At 42.7% G+C, this 19,939-nt stretch overlaps 3 protein-coding genes across 4 annotated transcripts in view; all 3 read left to right on the top strand.

The window, feature by feature from the left end:
- LOC120785775 (protocadherin gamma-C5-like) overlaps positions 1 to 19,939 on the top strand; it is a 230,444-nt gene that overhangs the window by 22,300 nt on the left and 188,205 nt on the right. The window contains exon 1 of one of the 2 annotated variants that reach the window (XM_040120694.1): positions 4,115 to 6,598. The exons of the other annotated variant lie outside the window; for it this stretch is intronic. Within the exon in view, the coding sequence (XP_039976628.1) occupies positions 4,202 to 6,598 (2,397 nt within the window). The 5' untranslated portion in view covers positions 4,115 to 4,201. Of the gene's footprint in view, positions 1 to 4,114; positions 6,599 to 19,939 lie in introns of those variants that run through there. 2 annotated transcript variants of the gene reach the window in all.
- Positions 239 to 2,677, top strand: LOC120785657 (protocadherin gamma-A11-like). Its single transcript, XM_040120530.1, has one exon. It carries the CDS (start codon positions 239 to 241, stop codon positions 2,675 to 2,677), a length of 2,439 nt encoding a protein of 812 aa, XP_039976464.1.
- Positions 13,074 to 19,010, top strand: LOC120785656. Its single transcript, XM_040120529.1, is given in 3 exon segments — positions 13,074 to 15,472; positions 16,561 to 18,537; positions 18,539 to 19,010. Coding segments are annotated over 3 exon segments (4,848 nt in total).

Here is a 19,939-nt window from a genome sequence, read left to right as displayed (position 1 = left end):
CAGGGTGACTATTTTGTAATATTTATGACATGCTGTGAGTGTCGCTGTCTACCAATCGAAAAGTGAAATAAGATGCATACGTATCCGCCAAGCGTCTCCACCCACACTTTTTCTGCTCGTTGTTTGCCATAGCACTGTTTGTCTTCAATTGCTCACAGAGGTACACATTCGGTTTTTTCGTTTCAGAGAAATGCAGATTCCGTTCTTAATATTTGTTATTCATCTTGATTACTGAAGGATGGCATATAACGGATTCCCAGTGAACCTTTTCTGCGGCTCACTTTTTTTGCTGTTAGTGTTACAGCAGTCCAATGGCGACAAGAGCTATTCTTTTCCAGAGGAAATGAAACGTGGATCGGTGATTGGAAACATAGCCAAGGATCTTGGGCTTGAAGTAGGCAGACTTCCACCTAGGAAGGCTCGGATTTTCCTCGAAGGAAACCGCAAATGTTATTGCGAGATTAACGTTGATACCGGAGAACTGCTCGTTGCTGATCGGATTGACCGAGAGGAGCTGTGTGGAGCAAAGATTTCATGCATTTTGAAATGTGAATTGGTACTTGAAGATCCTCTCGAATCGCACCGGATATCTTTGCAAATTCAGGATGTAAATGACAACCCACCAGTTTTTGTTAAGGATGCCGTTAAACTGGAAATAAGTGAATCAGCTCCGAAAGGGTCTCGGTACAGAATAAATGCCGCACGCGATGCAGACATAGGACAAAACGCTGTGCAAAATTATATTTTACAACAAAACAATTATTTTGCTCTAAATGTACTTACAAATTCTGTTGGTACAAAATATAGTGAGATAATTTTAGATAGAGAATTAGATCGTGAAGAACAGCAAGAAGTGACCTTATTGTTGACAGCCGTCGATGGTGGCTCTCCTCGGAGATCAGGCACCGCAGTCATACACATCACTGTGCTGGATGCTAATGATAACGCCCCAGTGTTCAGCCAGGCAGTCTATGTGGCTACTCTACCTGAAAACTCTCCTGTAGACACTGTAGTAATGACTGTGAGCGCTAATGATGCAGATGAGGGCGTGAATGGTAAAGTAACGTATGAATTCAGTGGAATAAGTGATATCGCAAGACAAATATTTTCATTAAATGAATATACTGGAGAAATTACAGTAGCAAAAAATGTTGACTACGAAGAAGAAACGAGATTCGAAATGCTAATTGAGGGGAAAGATGGCTATGGCCTTTCTACAGAAACAAAAGTAGTAATAGATATAACTGACGTGAATGACAACGCCCCAGTGATAAATATTAATTCATTAGCAAACCCCACACCTGAGAACGTGCCACCTGGTACAGAGGTGGGCATTATTAACGTGCAGGATAGAGACTCTGAGAATAACAGACAGGTCCGCTGCTCCATTCAGCAAAATGTCCCTTTTAAGTTAGTTCCCTCCATTAAAAACTATTATTCTCTGGTGACCACAGGACAACTGGACCGTGAACTAGTATCCGATTACAACATTACAATCACTGCCACTGACGAGGGCTCTCCACCTCTGTCCTCCTCTAAAACCGTTCAGTTATCTGTAGCCGACATCAACGACAACCCACCGGTGTTTGAGGAACAGTCCTACAGCGCATATGTGAGTGAAAACAACAAACCCGGCTCCACTTTATGTTCCGTGACTGCTCGAGACCCCGACTGGAGACAAAACGGTACAGTGATTTATTCTCTGTTACCGGATGAGGTGAACGGTGCCCCGGTGTCGTCCTATCTGTCCGTTAACGGTGACACGGGGGTGATCCACGCTGCGAGGTCGTTTGATTACGAACAGTTCAGGAGCTTTAAAGTCCACGTGATGGCCCGAGACAACGGTTCTCCTCCGCTCAGCAGCAACGTGACCGTCAGTGTCTTCATATTGGATGTGAACGACAACTCTCCTCAGATACTGTACCCCGCCCCGGAGGGCAACTCCTTCATGACCGAGCTGGTCCCCAAAGCTGCACACGGAGGCTCTCTGGTGTCCAAAGTGATAGCGGTGGACGCGGACTCCGGCCAGAACGCCTGGCTGTCCTATCATATAGTCAAATCCACCGATCCGGGACTTTTCACCATTGGTGTCCACAGCGGAGAGATCAGGACCCAGCGGGACATTTCTGAATCTGACAGCATGAAACAGAACCTCATAGTGGCAGTGAAAGATAACGGACAGCCCTCTCTGTCTGCCACCTGTTCCATGTATCTACTTATCTCTGATAACTTGGCTGAGGTGCCAGAACTGAAGGATATTTCCTATGATGAGAAGAATTCCAAACTGACTTCTTACCTGATCGTCGCTCTGGTGTCCGTGTCCACCTTTTTCCTGACCTTCATTATCATCATCCTGGGTGTGAGGTTTTGTCGCAGGAGAAAGCCCAGACTGTTGTTTGACGGAGCAGTCGCCATCCCCAGCGCTTATCTGCCTCCTAATTACGCAGATGTTGACGGCACAGGAACTTTACGCAGCGCTTACAATTATGACGCCTACTTGACAACAGGATCTAGAACCAGTGACTTTAAGTTTGTGACATCTTACAATGACAACACGCTGCCTGCTGACCAGACTCTGAGGAAGAGTCCATCAGACTTTGTAGAGAAATTTCAAGATTCTTTGGAGCCGCTAGAGGTAGATGCATGCGCTCGTTTTAAATTAAGTCAAATCAATTAAGTTTTTACATCCAAACATATTCCAATTGGCTTTGTTTACAATGGTATATCACCACTTTTATTCTCTAGTTAAGTTATTTATTGGGGTGGTCTGAATATATATATATATATATATATATATATATATATATATATATATATATATATATATATATATTTTTTTTTTTTAGCCTAGGAAATAATCAAAGAAAAATACTCATAAACACACCCACAAAACATGCACACACAGAAAACCTAAAACAGAAAACTTAAAATATTTGCTATTCTGTGAAAATTCTTTTTAACCCCTTTCTAGTGATATGTCGCTATTTTGTCACAGTATGGCACGATTTTTGGTTGAGTTCTGGATTTTTTGACTCAAACCTGGATTTTGTAATGCAGAAGAAAACTTACCCAAAGGTATAGGATATTTTTTTCCAAAAACTTGGTGTACCACCATTATTATATCTCCGGTGGGTACTTGTGTAATTGCTCAACTTACTTTGCAATATAGTATTGGACCATCATAGTGCGTCTTGCATTTTCACTTAACATTTTCAGGTTACCTATTAATGTAAATCGGTTTATCAGCATTGTTTCATATGCACGTTTCAAGTACGGGATTGGGTTGACATTTAAAGCTTCCCGCTGTGAGTTAGGACCAGGTGCCCAACATTAAATTAAATGAGGTGCAGTCAGCGTCGCTAGCTTTTTCTGGAGATCTGAGTGGCGTGAACACAACACTTTCCATTACCCTTGCCTTGAGTAGTGGGAAAAAAATAAATAAATTGTATCAAATGAATTAGAGTATGCATTATATATGAAGTCTTTTTTTCCCATGCATCGATCATAGTCTTCAACTGCCTATTGCTCATAGCACTTTTAAATGTAGCCACCGTAGCCCACCATTTTTCTTAAAGAAACCATCATATTCAAGTGGTTTTCAACACATTAATTATTGCAGCATGGGATTAATTAAGATCATTTTTCTTAATTATTACTTTCATTTTTTCTGTTTGGTATACATCTTCGGAAACTCGTGATAAATACGGACCCTACTCGATGGTGCGCTTTATCTATCCATGGTGCTGAAACCAACCCAACCCTTACAGTTTCCCTATCTCCTCACTACTGTGCGATAAAAGCAGTTTTAAGGAGGTAAATGCACACTGGCGTTTACAACAGAGGAGTCACCTGTACATTTTTATTGGTCTTGTATTTATGATTGAATCTGACTGCAGCCTGGACTTTGCTCTTGTTTTATATTTCTCATCAGAACACTCAATTTTTAAAAAAAGTCTTTTGTAATACGTACACTTTGCTCACAGTGTCGCTGTCCGCCAGCTTTTTCTTAATACTGCTACATTGTTATCCTACACGGTTGCACATATCCAAACCACGAACGGATGGTTCGTCGTTGAAAGCAGCTAAGTCGCACCATTTAGAATCGGGCTTCACATATTGTCTGAAGAGGATTCCGGTTGGCTGGTTATTTTTACTTTAAAAGTCTTGGTTGTGGTTGAATCGGCACTGGTCTAAGAGGACAATGGGATACAAAGCATTACCAGTGCTCGGCCTTGTTAGCTTCTTGGGAGTACTTATGTCGCTGCGAACCATCCGTGGAGATGTAGCGTATTCTTTTCCAGAGGAGATGAAACGGGGCTCAGTTGTTGGAAATTTAGCGAAGGACATAGGGCTTGAGGTGGGGAAACTGTCTGCTCGAAAGGCTCGCATTGATGCAGATGGGAACAGTAAACGGTTTTTTGACATTAATCTGAGTACTGGCGATATCATTGTTGCTGAGAGGATTGACAGAGAGGGGCTTTGTGGCAAAAAGGCATCTTGCCTTTTGAAGCAGGAGCTTGTTTTAGAAAACCCTTTAGAGCTGCATCGCATTAATATTCACGTTCAAGATATCAACGACAATTCACCACAATTTAAAAAGAATAAAATAAAATTTGAAATCAGGGAATCGGCAACGAAAGGAAGTCGCTATCGTTTAGATGAGGCCCACGATGCCGACATTGGACAAAACGCCATCCAGGGCTATAGTATCGAGGCAGATGAAAACTTCAGATTGAACGTTGTTGCAAAAAGCGGAGGAGGAAAATACAGCGAGTTAGTTTTAGAAAAGGAGCTGGATAGAGAACAACAGCAGGAGCTGACGATTGTGCTTGTGGCAACAGACGGAGGCACTCCTCAGAGATCAGGTACTTCAGTCATTCACGTCACTGTGCTGGATGCTAATGATAACGCCCCACTGTTCAGCCAGACCGTTTATAAAGCCAGTCTGCCCGAAAACTCTCCTTTAGATACTGCAGTGGTTACAGTAAGCGCGACTGATGCAGACGAGGGAGTCAATGGAGAGGTAACATACGAATTTGATCATATTTCAGATGAAAGTGATAACGTATTTTCTCTCGATCAGGCAACTGGTAAAGTAAAAGTAAGTGGATCAATAGATTATGAGGAGTTGTCGGCCTATGAAATACAAATTACAGCTAAGGATGGTCTTGGATTAGTTTCATCCTGTACATTGATAATTGACGTCACAGATGTCAATGACAACGCCCCTTTTACGTCCATTAAGTCCTTGAAAAATCCCATACCAGAAGATACGCCCCCAGGTACAGAGGTGGGCATCATTAACGTGCAGGATAGAGACTCTGAGAATAACGGACAGGTCCGCTGCTCCATTCAGCAAAATGTACCTTTTAAATTAGTTCCTTCCATTAAAAACTACTTTTCTCTGGTGACCACAGGACAACTGGACCGTGAACTAGTGTCCGATTACAACATTACAATCACTGCCATTGACGAGGGCTCTCCACCTCTGTCCTCCTCTAAAACCGTTCAGTTATCTGTAGCTGACATCAACGACAACCCACCAGTGTTTGAGGAACAGTCCTACAGCGCATATGTGAGTGAAAACAACAAACCCGGCTCCACTTTATGTTCCGTGACTGCTCGAGACCCCGACTGGAGACAAAACGGTACAGTGATTTATTCTCTGTTACCGGGTGAGGTGAACGGTGCCCCGGTGTCGTCCTATCTGTCTGTTAACGGAGACACGGGGGTGATCCACGCTGCGAGGTCGTTTGATTACGAACAGTTCAGGAGCTTTAAAGTCCACGTGATGGCCCGAGACAACGGTTCTCCTCTGCTCAGCAGCAACGTGACCGTCAGTGTCTTCATATCGGATGTGAACGACAACTCTCCTCAGATACTGTACCCCGCCCCGGAGGGCAACTCCTTCATGACCGAGCTGGTCCCCAAAGCTGCACACGGAGGCTCTCTGGTGTCCAAAGTGATAGCGGTGGACGCGGACTCCGGACAGAACGCCTGGCTGTCCTATCATATAGTCAAATCCACCGATCCGGGACTTTTCACCATTGGTGTCCACAGCGGAGAGATCAGGACCCAGCGGGACATTTCTGAATCTGACAGCATGAAACAGAACCTCATAGTGGCAGTGAAAGATAACGGACAGCCCTCTCTGTCTGCCACCTGTTCCATGTATCTACTTATCTCTGATAACTTGGCTGAGGTGCCAGAACTGAAGGATATTTCCTATGATGAGAAGAATTCCAAACTGACTTCTTACCTGATCGTCGCTCTGGTGTCCGTGTCCACCTTTTTCCTGACCTTCATTATCATCATCCTGGGTGTGAGGTTTTGTCGCAGGAGAAAGCCCAGACTGTTGTTTGACGCAGCAGTCGCCATCCCCAGCGCTTATCTGCCTCCTAATTACGCAGATGTTGACGGCACAGGAACTTTACGCAGCACTTACAATTATGACGCCTACCTGACAACAGGATCTAGAACCAGTGACTTTAAGTTTGTGACATCTTACAATGACAACACGCTGCCTGCTGACCAGACTCTGAGGAAGAGTCCATCAGACTTTGCTGAGACATTTAGTCAGCCCGAGGACTCCCTAGAGGTAGGCCCTATGATTTTGTGATTGGTGTTTAACCTTTATTCGTTCTTTTATATTTAACTTGCCAATACCCCTGATTTTATATAGACATTGGAAGATTTAGAGGGTCCTTTGGACTGGTGTGTTGGTACCATTTAACAGTGGCTATTCATTTGCTTTAATTTAATTCATTTATTTATTTTACACCCTTAGTTAAATTTTATTTGTACATATTTTATGGATTAGGAGCTGTACTGGCTAGTCTTAAAGAATACCCATATACAGCTGCATGAATGAACAAAGTATTGCAGGTATATAAAGTTGATTTAAGGTCGTTTTTCTCTCATTGTTTATACTGTGCATCAGAGAAATTTATCAGTATCCATGTCAAAATGTATCAAATTGAATGAATTTAATAGCTGCACTGTAAACATGCAGATTCACTCATACACAATCATTCCAACAAGTCATTACAACCCACAAAACAGTGGGTACATGCTCCATCCTGGGGAACTTCATGCAGCAAAGTACATAATACGTTGAAAATGTCTTCAGAAACGTACTGTCTCTCTTTCAGACTGAGCTTAATACTGTTGCAGTACAGTTGTGTTATTGCCAACAATATACTGTAAATATACACAGGGAAATGCTGTCATTTCAATTTATAGTCTTCGTATAGAATTTACTGACTATCTGAGTGGGAGCGTTTGTGACAGCAGCTGCATAGAAGTCCACATGTGTGAGTGATTGATGAATGAAATGGTGCTTGCCAACCTTTTGTGAAGCCTTAGCTACTTGTTTTTTTGACTTAATGGGGTAATCCAAGAATGACAAAAGCCACCTTTTGCTGGTAAATATTTTTTCCAGTACAACTATATTTAGCAAACACAACGGTTTTTTGCACATAAGCTTTGAAATGTGTTTGGTTGACACTTTATTATGTTCTATGAATTGATGCATGTATTTTTATTCCATACTGGCTGAGAACGAAAGGAAAACTAAAGGAGCATAGCTGTATGGAATAGGTGGTTTCTTGTTAAAAATCACTGGGTCAGTTATGTTCTGTGATTATTCTAGCACTTGACAAGATATTGCTGCAGACCTAGTTAGCTGGACTAGATTGCATTTGCAATGTCATTGCATTTGTTTGTCTGTCATGCCTTTATGCTACAAAACATGTAGCGTGAGGAAGACCTAGTCTTGATTCTGCAATGTTCTTATTTCTGTACATTTTGCACTAAAGTGTACACCGGAACAGAGTAAACGAATTAAAGGCAATACATGGCAAATTTCAAATGTGGGATTTCAACCTTAAAGTTCACTTGTTCTTATCTGGTGATTGGGTGAACTTTACTGCACACTGCTCCTGAAAAGATAAACTTATCAAAATTTGTTAGATAACACAATTTAGAGGAACCTGTGGCAGTTTACTTTGTTTTCTGTTTGCAAACAACACTAAGTCATATAAAACAAGCTCTTTCCTTGGTGCTTAGTGAAGCATCACACGAGATGACATGATTTAGTAATGAAAAGTGTGGGTCAGTGAACAGCACAGGTGCTGTCAAACTAATATCTTAATTTTGTACAATTTTCAAACAATGTTTCCACTGCATGTTTCCCTTTTATTATCTGTGTTGTAATTTTTATGCCCCTGGCTTTGATGCAGAGGGGAGTCAAGCTGGGACCCCTAAAAATATGCTTAGGAGATGGTTGGCCATCACTGAATACTGTGCATTGTGTGTCATTGTTATTTAACCTCACTCCGTTTAGGTTTGGTTCACAGCACAATTTTCTATTGCATTTTTATACACTTAGTCAGAGTCTCTGTGCACATTATATCATCTTTAAACTGTTGTGCTGGACTATTCACTTTCTCAAGTCTAAAGTAAAGTGTCTTTTGCAGTAATACATATATTAAAGATATTTGTTTTACAGACAGCTTATGTAAAACGCAATGCAGAGAAGTATTCAGTGCTCAAATAACGCTGGAGCCTCTACAGATAAAGCAGTCACACCAGTTGCTTGGTCATTTATAGGAGTAACTATAACTATTATACAATCTATGTGACATTTTCGTTATAAAAATCAAGTAATGACTGAATAACAGTAACTTACAGAAAAAAATGTCGATTTGTTTTAGTTCGCAGTGCTATAACTGATTGAAACTCTTGGTGTCACTGTGCACCAACAAAGGCAGAAAGTGTCCGTTGCTTCATCCATTCTCTTCCGCTATTGCAAAGCAGTACTGCGGTGCGGTGTGTGTTTCGGTTAAGGACGATACAAAGGGCCTGCATTGTGTTGATATTCGGATAGTTAATTACGAGGAATACATCCGTCTTTGATCGCTTTAAAAGAATTGGCCAGGGTAGGATGGACGCCTGGCCGATCATGGGAAAGAAGGAGCAGAGAAGATTCTCTTTGAATCGCTACTGTGTTGTTTTCCTTTTCACCAGCCTGCATTTCGCATATGGAGATGTGAGCTACTCTGTGGCCGAGGAGATGAAACGCGGGTCTGTGATTGGAAATATAGCCAAAGATCTCGGCCAAGGGGCTGCTACACTTTCCTCGCGTAAGGCTCGCATTGACACAGACAGGAATGACAAGCGGTATTGTGATATTAATCTGAGCACCGGCGATCTGATCGTTACTGACAGGATCGACAGGGAAGGTCTTTGTGGTAAGAAGGCGACTTGCGTTTTAAAAGAGGAGCTTGTTTTGGAAAACCCTTTGGAGCTTCATCGCATCAGTATTCATGTGCAAGATATAAACGACAACGCCCCACAGTTTAGTGAGGACTTGATTTCATTTGAAATTAGAGAATCAGCCGTGAAAGGAGCTACATTCTTGCTCACAGAAGCCCATGATGCAGATATCGGTACCAATGCGGTACAGCGCTACAATTTACAAAATAATGAGCATTTCACTATTAATGTAGATGCAGAGGGTAGTGGACGGAAACACTCGGAATTGGTTTTGGTAAAAGAATTAGACCGAGAACAAGAGAGAGAATTAAAATTAGTGCTTACAGCTCTAGATGGTGGCTCCCCGGAGAGATCAGGTACTGCGATCATACACATCACTGTGCTGGATGCTAATGATAATGTACCAGTGTTCAGCCAGACCGTTTATAAAGCCAGTCTGCCCGAAAACTCTCCTGTGGGTACTGTAGTAATTGCAGTGAGCGCTACTGATGCAGACGCGGGGCCCAATGGTGATATTACTTATATTTTTGATCATGTATCCGATGACCATGTCTCTTTGTTTGCACTGGATCAAAAGACAGGAGAGATAAGAGTCATCGGCTCTATCGATTATGAGACTGAAAACTCAATTGAACTGCGAATAAGGGCAAAAGACGGACCAGGTCTTACCTCATATTGTACAGTAATTATAGATATAACAAATGTCAATGACAACCCACCAGCCATCAGTTTGAAATCACTGACTAACCCCACACCTGAGAACGTATCACCTGGTACAGAGGTGGGCATCATTAACGTGCAGGATAGAGACTCTGAGAATAACAGACAGGTCCGCTGCTCCATTCAGCAAAATGTCCCTTTTAAGTTAGTTCCCTCCATTAAAAACTATTATTCACTGGTGACCACAGGACAACTGGACCGTGAACTAGTGTCCGATTACAACATTACAATCACTGCCACTGACGAGGGCTCTCCACCTCTGTCCTCCTCTAAAACCGTTCAGTTATCTGTAGCCGACATCAACGACAACCCACCAGTGTTTGAGGAACAGTCCTACAGCGCATATGTGAGTGAAAACAACAAACCCGGCTCCACTTTATGTTCCGTGACTGCTCGAGACCCCGACTGGAGACAAAACGGTACAGTGATTTATTCTCTGTTACCGGATGAGGTGAACGGTGCCCCGGTGTCGTCCTATCTGTCCGTTAACGGAGACACGGGGGTGATCCACGCTGCGAGGTCGTTTGATTACGAACAGTTCAGGAGCTTTAAAGTCCACGTGATGGCCCGAGACAACGGTTCTCCTCCGCTCAGCAGCAACGTGACCGTCAGTGTCTTCATATCGGATGTGAACGACAACGCTCCTCAGATACTGTACCCCGCCCCGGAGGGCAACTCCTTCATGACCGAGCTGGTCCCCAAAGCTGCACACGGAGGCTCTCTGGTGTCCAAAGTGATAGCGGTGGACGCGGACTCCGGCCAGAACGCCTGGCTGTCCTATCATATAGTCAAATCCACCGATCCGGGACTTTTCACCATTGGTCTCCACAGCGGAGAGATCAGGACCCAGCGGGACATTTCTGAATCTGACAGCATGAAACAGAACCTCATAGTGGCAGTGAAAGATAACGGACAGCCCTCTCTGTCTGCCACCTGTTCCATGTATCTACTTATCTCTGATAACTTGGCTGAGGTGCCAGAACTGAAGGATATTTCTTATGATGAGAAGAATTCCAAACTGACTTCTTACCTGATCGTCGCTCTGGTGTCCGTGTCCACCTTTTTCCTGACCTTCATTATCATCATCCTGGGTGTGAGGTTTTGTCGCAGGAGAAAGCCCAGACTGTTGTTTGACGGAGCAGTCGCCATCCCCAGCGCTTATCTGCCTCCTAATTACGCAGATGTTGACGGCACAGGAACTTTACGCAGCGCTTACAATTATGACGCCTACCTGACAACAGGATCTAGAACCAGTGACTTTAAGTTTGTGACATCTTACAATGACAACACGCTGCCTGCTGACCAGACTCTGAGGAAGAGTCCATCAGACTTTGCTGATGCCTTTGCAGATTGTGATGCTTCTCCTGAGGTAAGAGCATCAAATATTTGACCCATCATTTTATCAGAAAAAAACGGCTCCTTAGTTTTTCCTAATTGTGACCGTTAGTGTGAAATTGATATTGATATAATCACTTCTTAAAATATCAAAATATGATTTCCCAAACGTGGTTATAAGTTTGGTTCATCTCTGGCATTTGCCTTCAGAACAATAGTTGTAGTTTCAGAAACAGTTGGGCAGAATTCTTTCCCCGGTAATTCCAGTTGTTCATTGAAACGTTTCCAACTCATAATATCATATCCAATGTAACTTAGAGATACATCGGTTATGATATTCATTTTAAAGTCATTATATAGTAGTTGTCCTTTCCTTTTTATTCTTTCCTTTTTGGTATTTTTCTACTTGTACACTCTTGAAGAAAATGTTTGTTTTAGTTTTTAAGTCATGGTTTATTCTTTCACTCCTGATTCCTTTAATTCCCAGCATGTTAACAGGAGAAGATGTCTTTTTTAAATGATTGAAAACATTTTATATGTTGATAATGCACTTGCTTTTACAAGTTTCGATATGTATTGGCCTCAGTGCGTGCGTGTGTAAGATTATTTCCTTGTTCATGGGAAACAACCCATGCCTTGTAAAACACATTATGGCCCATGGGCCTGATTGGTCATCTATCATTTATCTTCGGTACATAGCTGTACCGTTGAAGAAGTAGGTACAGCTATGCGCTTTAGACTTGGAGTCCTTTCACATGTAACCGGTCCTGATCCCATATGCTTATTCATTTGCTGGTGTTATTATGAGTCTTTTTCCCTTACCTGCCCAGTATTGCAGTTAAGTCTTGCTCTTTGCCCAAAGTGTCTGACTTTTTAAATACAAATCTACCTGTTCAAAATTTTAGTAGACGCGAGCAAAGTGATTGTCCTCCTAAAATCAAATAAAACTTTGTTCTTCCAGTTCCTTTAATAACTTGTACACTTTTTATCGATGTTTCTCTGTACATGATAATGAACTGTCAGTGAAGTGTAGTTTGTCATTAGGGTTTAATCATCCCTTACATAAGTAATTTAGTGGGTCGCTTCCTTGACTATTTCATTAATTCAAATGATTCTTCATAAGCTGTCGTTTTGCCCACTGTTTACAAACATGTTATAAATTAAGGCCAAAGCAGTTGTTGTAGATAGCTGTCATAGCATTTCAAGAAACATTTAATCATAAAGATTCAAACGCCAGGTCTAGAAAAAAAACGTACGGTTTTTTCTAGACAGGGCTATAATTGTTAATACAAAGATCAGTATATTTTAGCATCTAATTAGCGGTGCTCAATAAGAGGTGACCTAGTGAAGTAATGCTGTTTTTTTTTAGAAGTGCTCTCTATAATTTGCTCCTCTTTACACGTCTCAAGACATTTCACTATATCATTTCTCTCTTAAATGAATGTGATCTACGTGCACGTCTGTTTTCATATATGTATGACTTGTACAGGCTTGCTTCAAGTGGACAGTATGCAATTTGTAGAGGGGACTCACGATGTCGCTATGCACCAGCTCTAGTAGTTTGTTTGTGGTTGTCCACCCACTGTTGTCGACGCATAATGTGACTTAAGGTGTTGCAGTTGATCGTCGAGAGAGGCAGCGACTTGGATTTGGATTGTGACGATTTTGGTTTAAATCCTTTTTGGGGGCTGTTTTTCTATACACCGACTAGTTAACGTTTACTCTATCATATCGGCGTCAGGATGGCTATCACGGGATTCACATTAGGAACCTATGCCGTTGTTTTACTGCTCCATTCTCTGCATTTTGCCAGCGGGGATATAAGCTATTCCTTTCCGGAGGAGATGCGACGTGGTTCCGTGATCGGAAATATCGCCAAAGACTTGGGTCTTGACACAAGCTCACTTACCGCTCGAAAGGCCCGCATTGATACCGATGGGAGCGACAGACGTTATTTTGACATCAACCTCCGTAACGGGGATCTGACTGTTGCCGAGAGGATTGACAGAGAGGGCCTATGTGGAGACAAAGCATCCTGCGCTTTAAAACAAGAGCTCATGTTAGAGAATCCATTAGAATTGCATCGAATTAGTCTACATGTTCAGGATATAAATGATAACTCCCCGCAATTTAATAAAGAATTGATCCATATAGATATTAGGGAATCTGCGGCAAAAGGTGCTCGTTTTCCAATAGAAGAAGCACACGATGCGGATATAGGCAAATATTCAGTTCAGACGTACAACCTGCAAAGGAATGATCATTTTATTTTGGGCGTTGGAACTAATTCTGTGGAACTTGTGCTAAACAAAGAGCTTGACCGTGAAAATTTAAAAGAAATCAGTCTGCTTCTCACAGCTCTGGATGGTGGCTCTCCTCAAAGGTCAGGTACTGTGGTCATTCACGTCACTGTGCTGGATGCTAATGATAACGTTCCCGTGTTCAGCCAGACCGTTTATAAAGCCAGTCTGCCCGAAAACTCTCCTTTGGGTACTGTCGTGCTGACAGTGAGTGCTACTGATGCAGACGAGGGACTAAACGGAGATGTTACATATGATTTTGGACACATTTCAGAAGATGTGAAGTCAGTGTTCGCTATAGATCATAGGACGGGTGACATAAAATTGACGACTACGGTTGATTTTGAAGTAGCGTCATCATTTGAACTGCGTGTAACAGCAAAAGATGGTCTGGGATTAACCTCTTACGCTAAAGTTATAATAGATGTAACTGATGTGAATGACAACGCCCCAGTGATTTACCTGAAATCACTGACTAACCCCACACCTGAGAACGTGTCACCTGGTACAGAGGTGGGCATCATTAACGTGCAGGATAGAGACTCTGAGAATAACAGACAGGTCCGCTGCTCCATTCAGCAAAATGTCCCTTTTAAGTTAGTTCCCTCCATTAAAAACTATTATTCTCTGGTGACCACAGGACAACTGGACCGTGAACTAGTGTCCGATTACAACATTACAATCACTGCCACTGACGAGGGCTCTCCACCTCTGTCCTCCTCTAAAACCGTTCAGTTATCTGTAGCTGACATCAACGACAACCCACCAGTGTTTGAGGAACAGTCCTACAGCGCATATGTGAGTGAAAACAACAAACCCGGCTCCACTTTATGTTCCGTGACTGCTCGAGACCCCGACTGGAGACAAAACGGTACAGTGATTTATTCTCTGTTACCGGGTGAGGTGAACGGTGCCCCGGTGTCGTCCTATCTGTCTGTTAACGGAGACACGGGGGTGATCCACGCTGTGAGGTCGTTTGATTACGAACAGTTCAGGAGCTTTAAGGTCCACGTGATGGCCCGAGACAACGGTTCTCCTCCGCTCAGCAGCAACGTGACCGTCAGTGTCTTCATATCGGATGTGAACGACAACTCTCCTCAGATACTGTACCCCGCCCCGGAGGGCAACTCCTTCATGACCGAGCTGGTCCCCAAAGCTGCACACGGAGGCGCTCTGGTGTCCAAAGTGATAGCGGTGGACGCGGACTCCGGCCAGAACGCCTGGCTGTCCTATCATATAGTCAAATCCACCGATCCGGGACTTTTCACCATTGGTCTCCACAGCGGAGAGATCAGGACCCAGCGGGACATTTCTGAATCTGACAGCATGAAACAGAACCTCATAGTGGCAGTGAAAGATAACGGACAGCCCTCTCTGTCTGCCACCTGTTCCATGTATCTACTTATCTCTGATAACTTGGCTGAGGTGCCAGAACTGAAGGATATTTCTTATGATGAGAAGAATTCCAAACTGACTTCTTACCTGATCGTCGCTCTGGTGTCCGTGTCCACCTTTTTCCTGACCTTCATTATCATCATCCTGGGTGTGAGGTTTTGTCGCAGGAGAAAGCCCAGACTGTTGTTTGACGGAGCAGTCGCCATCCCCGGCGCTTATCTGCCTCCTAATTACGCAGATGTTGACGGCACAGGAACTTTACGCAGCGCTTACAATTATGACGCCTACCTGACAACAGGATCTAGAACCAGTGACTTTAAGTTTGTGACATCTTACAATGACAACACGCTGCCTGCTGACCAGACTCTGAGGAAGAGTCCATCAGACTTTGCTGATGCCTTTGCAGATTGTGATGCTTCTCCTGAGGTAGGCCAACGTCTCATACAGTATATCATCTGTCCAGTACGCTTGAAATATCATTGATAAGGTGTTCTTAACTATTGTATTTTGGCAATATAAGTTGTCATTGGCCTCGTTAGTTGTTATTCGTTAATTGATATTAGAAACAGAAAATGTAGGAAGTCTAAAGGGTTTAACATTTCACGATGGGAATTAAAGTCTCCGGACATGGGCCTTTGGTATTATGTATTCTTACTTCTCAACTGTTTCAATATTAACTCTTTCAAAAAAACATTTTTAACAACACAGTTTTCTTAACTTCTGGTGCGTAACTGCTGAACATCAGGAAAAATATATATATATTTTGGACGGTCTTGACCTCAGCCGCCTTCCCTTCCCACCCTAGTCGCACACACACCCACAGGTACTCACACACTCATGTTCATTATTCCCACTCTCTAAAGTCTGTTGTCAATCAAGCTTAAACTATTCGATGCAGTTCTTATTTATTTATACTTTTTTCTGCCTTCCTGTCACAGTTGATGTATTTTGGGTATTGGGTATTTTTGATAAACTTTTGGATGCAGCTCCGTTTCTCTGTACATGGTGCTGAAGACAGACCGAGTTTTATCTCCGGCTACATTTTTAGAGTCAAATGTTTATTTTCGGTTGTGTTACCAGGGAAATATAGCCACAATGTAGAATAATGTAAAGGCATTACCTTTTATACGAATGTTTTTTTTTTCCTTTTTTAAAAACCTTTATTTTTTGTTTTTTACTTTAAACCCGATAAACTAACTATTTATGGGTTCATAGTAATTGTAAGGTAATCCTAAAATGGTTGTTTTACTTTTGTTGTAGGATGTACAGTGTTCTCTTTAAAGGTTTCGCACATACAAGCGGAAATCATACACTCCAGTGTTATATCTCAAAATGTACTCAAGGTGTCAGTATGCACTAATAAACTTGAACGCTCGTTCACTCCCCACCCATTTATGCCAACAAAACATAAAGCCAGGTTCCCGTGTTGTCCTGCACTAGACTAAACCCGTTTATTAATAAGACTGCGGTGAAACGAAATTGCAATATCCGAGGAAATCACGAATGCGTGGCTGATACATATTATGTTGTAAAGTCAAATGTTAGTCTTTTTTTTTCTTCCCGTAGTAATAATGGAGCACAAAGGATTAGCGCTTTATGGCTACGGCCTTACATTGATTTTTCTTGCCTTCCACCCTGTTTATGGAGACGTGAGCTACTCGATCCCGGAGGAGATGAAACGTGGATCTGTAATCGGAAATATTGCAAAGGATCTGGGACTTGACTTGGGCAGACTGTCCGCCCGCAAGGCCCGTATCGACACAGAGGACAGCAGCGTTCAGTACTGCGGTGTTAACCTCAATACCGGAGACTTGATTGTTCAAGAAAGGATTGACAGAGAAGGGCTCTGTGCGAAAAAGGCATCGTGTGTTCTAAAACAGGAGCTGGTACTGGAAAATCCATTAGAGCTGCATCGTATTAGTATCCGTGTTCAAGATATTAATGACAATTCACCGCAGTTTAAAGAAGATTCACTTAAAATTGAGATTCAGGAATCGGCCATCAAGGGCTCGCGGTTCCTGTTGGATGAGGCAAACGATGGAGACATCGGAGAAAATGCTGTGCAGGGCTACTCACTTCAGCAGAATGATCACTTCAAACTAAATGTTAAGTCAAAAAGTGGTGGACGAAAATACTCTGAACTGGTCTTAGACAAAGAATTAGACAGAGAGGACAAAAAAGAGATTATGCTTTTGCTCACCGCATTTGATGGTGGCTCTCCTCAGAGATCGGGAACCGTAGTCATACACATCACTGTGCTGGATGCTAATGATAATGTACCAGTGTTCAGCCAGACCGTTTATAAAGCCAGTCTGCCCGAAGATTCTCCTCTGGATACGTTGGTGATCACAGTGAGTGCAACTGATGCAGACGAGGGAATGTATGGTGAAGTAACGTATGGTTTTAATCATGTTTTAGATGAAAATAACAACGCGTTTTCTTTACACCCTAAAACCGGAGAGGTGAGAGTAGCTGGAGCTATTGATTATGAGAAAGAATCGTCATATGAAATACAGATTAGCGCCAAAGATGGTCTGGGATTGGCGTCATATACAAATTTAATAATTGAAATTACGGATATAAATGACAACGCTCCAGTGATATACCTGAAATCACTGATTAACCCCACACCTGAGAACGTGTCACCTGGTACAGAGGTGGGCATCATTAACGTGCAGGATAGAGACTCTGAGAATAACAGACAGGTCCGCTGCTCAATTCAGCAAAATGTCCCTTTTAAATTAGTTCCCTCCATTAAAAACTATTATTCTCTGGTGACCACAGGACAACTGGACCGTGAACTAGTGTCCGATTACAACATTACCATCACTGCCACTGACGAGGGCTCTCCACCTCTGTCCTCCTCTAAAACGGTTCAGTTATCTGTAGCCGACATCAACGACAACCCACCGGTGTTTGAGGAACAGTCCTACAGCGCATATGTGAGTGAAAACAACAAACCCGGCTCCACTTTATGTTCCGTTACTGCTCGAGACCCCGACTGGAGACAAAACGGTACAGTGATTTATTCTCTGTTACCGGGTGAGGTGAACGGTGCCCCGGTGTCGTCCTATCTGTCTGTTAACGGAGACACGGGTGTGATCCACACTGCGAGGTCGTTTGATTACGAACAGTTCAGGAGCTTTAAAGTCCACGTGATGGCCCGAGACAACGGTTCTCCTCCGCTCAGCAGCAACGTGACCGTCAGTGTCTTCATATCGGATGTGAACGACAACTCTCCTCAGATACTGTACCCCGCCCCGGAGGGAAACTCCTTCATGACCGAGCTGGTCCCCAAAGCTGCACACGGAGGCTCTCTGGTGTCCAAAGTGATAGCGGTGGACGCGGACTCCGGCCAGAACGCCTGGCTGTCCTATCATATAGTCAAATCCACCGATCCGGGACTTTTCACCATTGGTCTCCACAGCGGAGAGATCAGGACCCAGCGGGACATTTCTGAATCTGACAGCATGAAACAGAACCTCATAGTGGCAGTGAAAGATAACGGACAGCCCTCTGTCTGCCACCTGTTCCATGTATCTACTTATCTCTGATAACTTGGCTGAGGTGCCAGAACTGAAGGATATTTCTTATGATGAGAAGAATTCCAAACTGACTTCTTACCTGATCGTCGCTCTGGTGTCCGTGTCCACCTTTTTCCTGACCTTCATTATCATCATCCTGGGTGTGAGGTTTTGTCGCAGGAGAAAGCCCAGACTGTTGTTTGACGGAGCAGTCGCCATCCCCGGCGCTTATCTGCCTCCTAATTACGCAGATGTTGACGGCACAGGAACTTTACGCAGCGCTTACAATTATGACGCCTACCTGACAACAGGATCTAGAACCAGTGACTTTAAGTTTGTGACATCTTACAATGACAACACGCTGCCTGCTGACCAGACTCTGAGGAAGAGTCCATCAGACTTTGCTGATGCCTTTACAGATTGTGATGCTTCTCCCGAGGTAGGACCAGTTGTCACATAACGTTTGACCTTTTTTTATATGCATTTTAATGATTAAGTTAATATATTTAATTATTTGTATTTGTCGTCATTTTTCTTTAGAAACAATTTAACAGTCTATCGCACGTTGGCGCTGAGGTTGTATCTTATAGTTTCACTTCACGTTAAAATTTACTACAACCTTCAATGCAGAGTCATTAGTTTAATTTGTTCCTAACTGCATAAACTGCGCATGATAATGCATCGGTGAGCATTATAAATAGTAATGTTTTAGTTGTCTTTTTGTTTTAATTTTAGCGGCATTTTTCAAGAGCTCAGAGTATTCTTCTTCCACCCTAGTGTACAGATGTTTAAAATTTTGCGGTCATTCGAGAGGATGTTGATAACCCCCCCCCCCAAAAAAAAGCAAACAAAACAAAATAAAAAAACAAAAACAATCAAACAACAAAAAAAACCCCCAAAAACCACCGGACCACCCGTTTACACAGTATCGGTGTGTCTGCCTGTGTCTTCGAGTAGAGCTTCAGCTTGTTCTTTGTGTCTCTGTCCGTGGTGCTGAATTTCGCAGTTGCTCTTGTGGTGTATTTTATTGCAAAACTTACCCCGTCTTCTATTTTTTTTACGTCTGAAACGTTTTAGATTAAACTTTTCTTGACATATTATGGTGCCATTTAACAATTAACATTCGTGCTGTGTGTTACAGTTTTACTTTTCATGAAGTAAATAAACAGGGTAAAATGACATTGAAATAGGTGAAAATTGTTAGTTGTCTGTGAGTAGCATTTCTTGTTTTTAAGTGCATCTCATGAAGGAATTACTTTCAAATTCTGCTATTAACATTTATGTTTATGCAGGAAGTATATTACCCCCCTTTTCTTTTCAATGTCACAGTAAAGGTAAAGTCAAAAACAGAATTTTCTCCACCAGTGCGGCATGAGATGCGTGCTTCCT

Source organism: Xiphias gladius, chromosome 23, assembly GCF_016859285.1.
Source record: "Xiphias gladius isolate SHS-SW01 ecotype Sanya breed wild chromosome 23, ASM1685928v1, whole genome shotgun sequence".
Classification (NCBI taxonomy): domain Eukaryota; kingdom Metazoa; phylum Chordata; class Actinopteri; order Istiophoriformes; family Xiphiidae; genus Xiphias; species Xiphias gladius.
The sequence above is the reverse complement of the archived record's forward strand: the minus strand, read 5'-3'. Positions and strand labels throughout refer to the sequence as shown.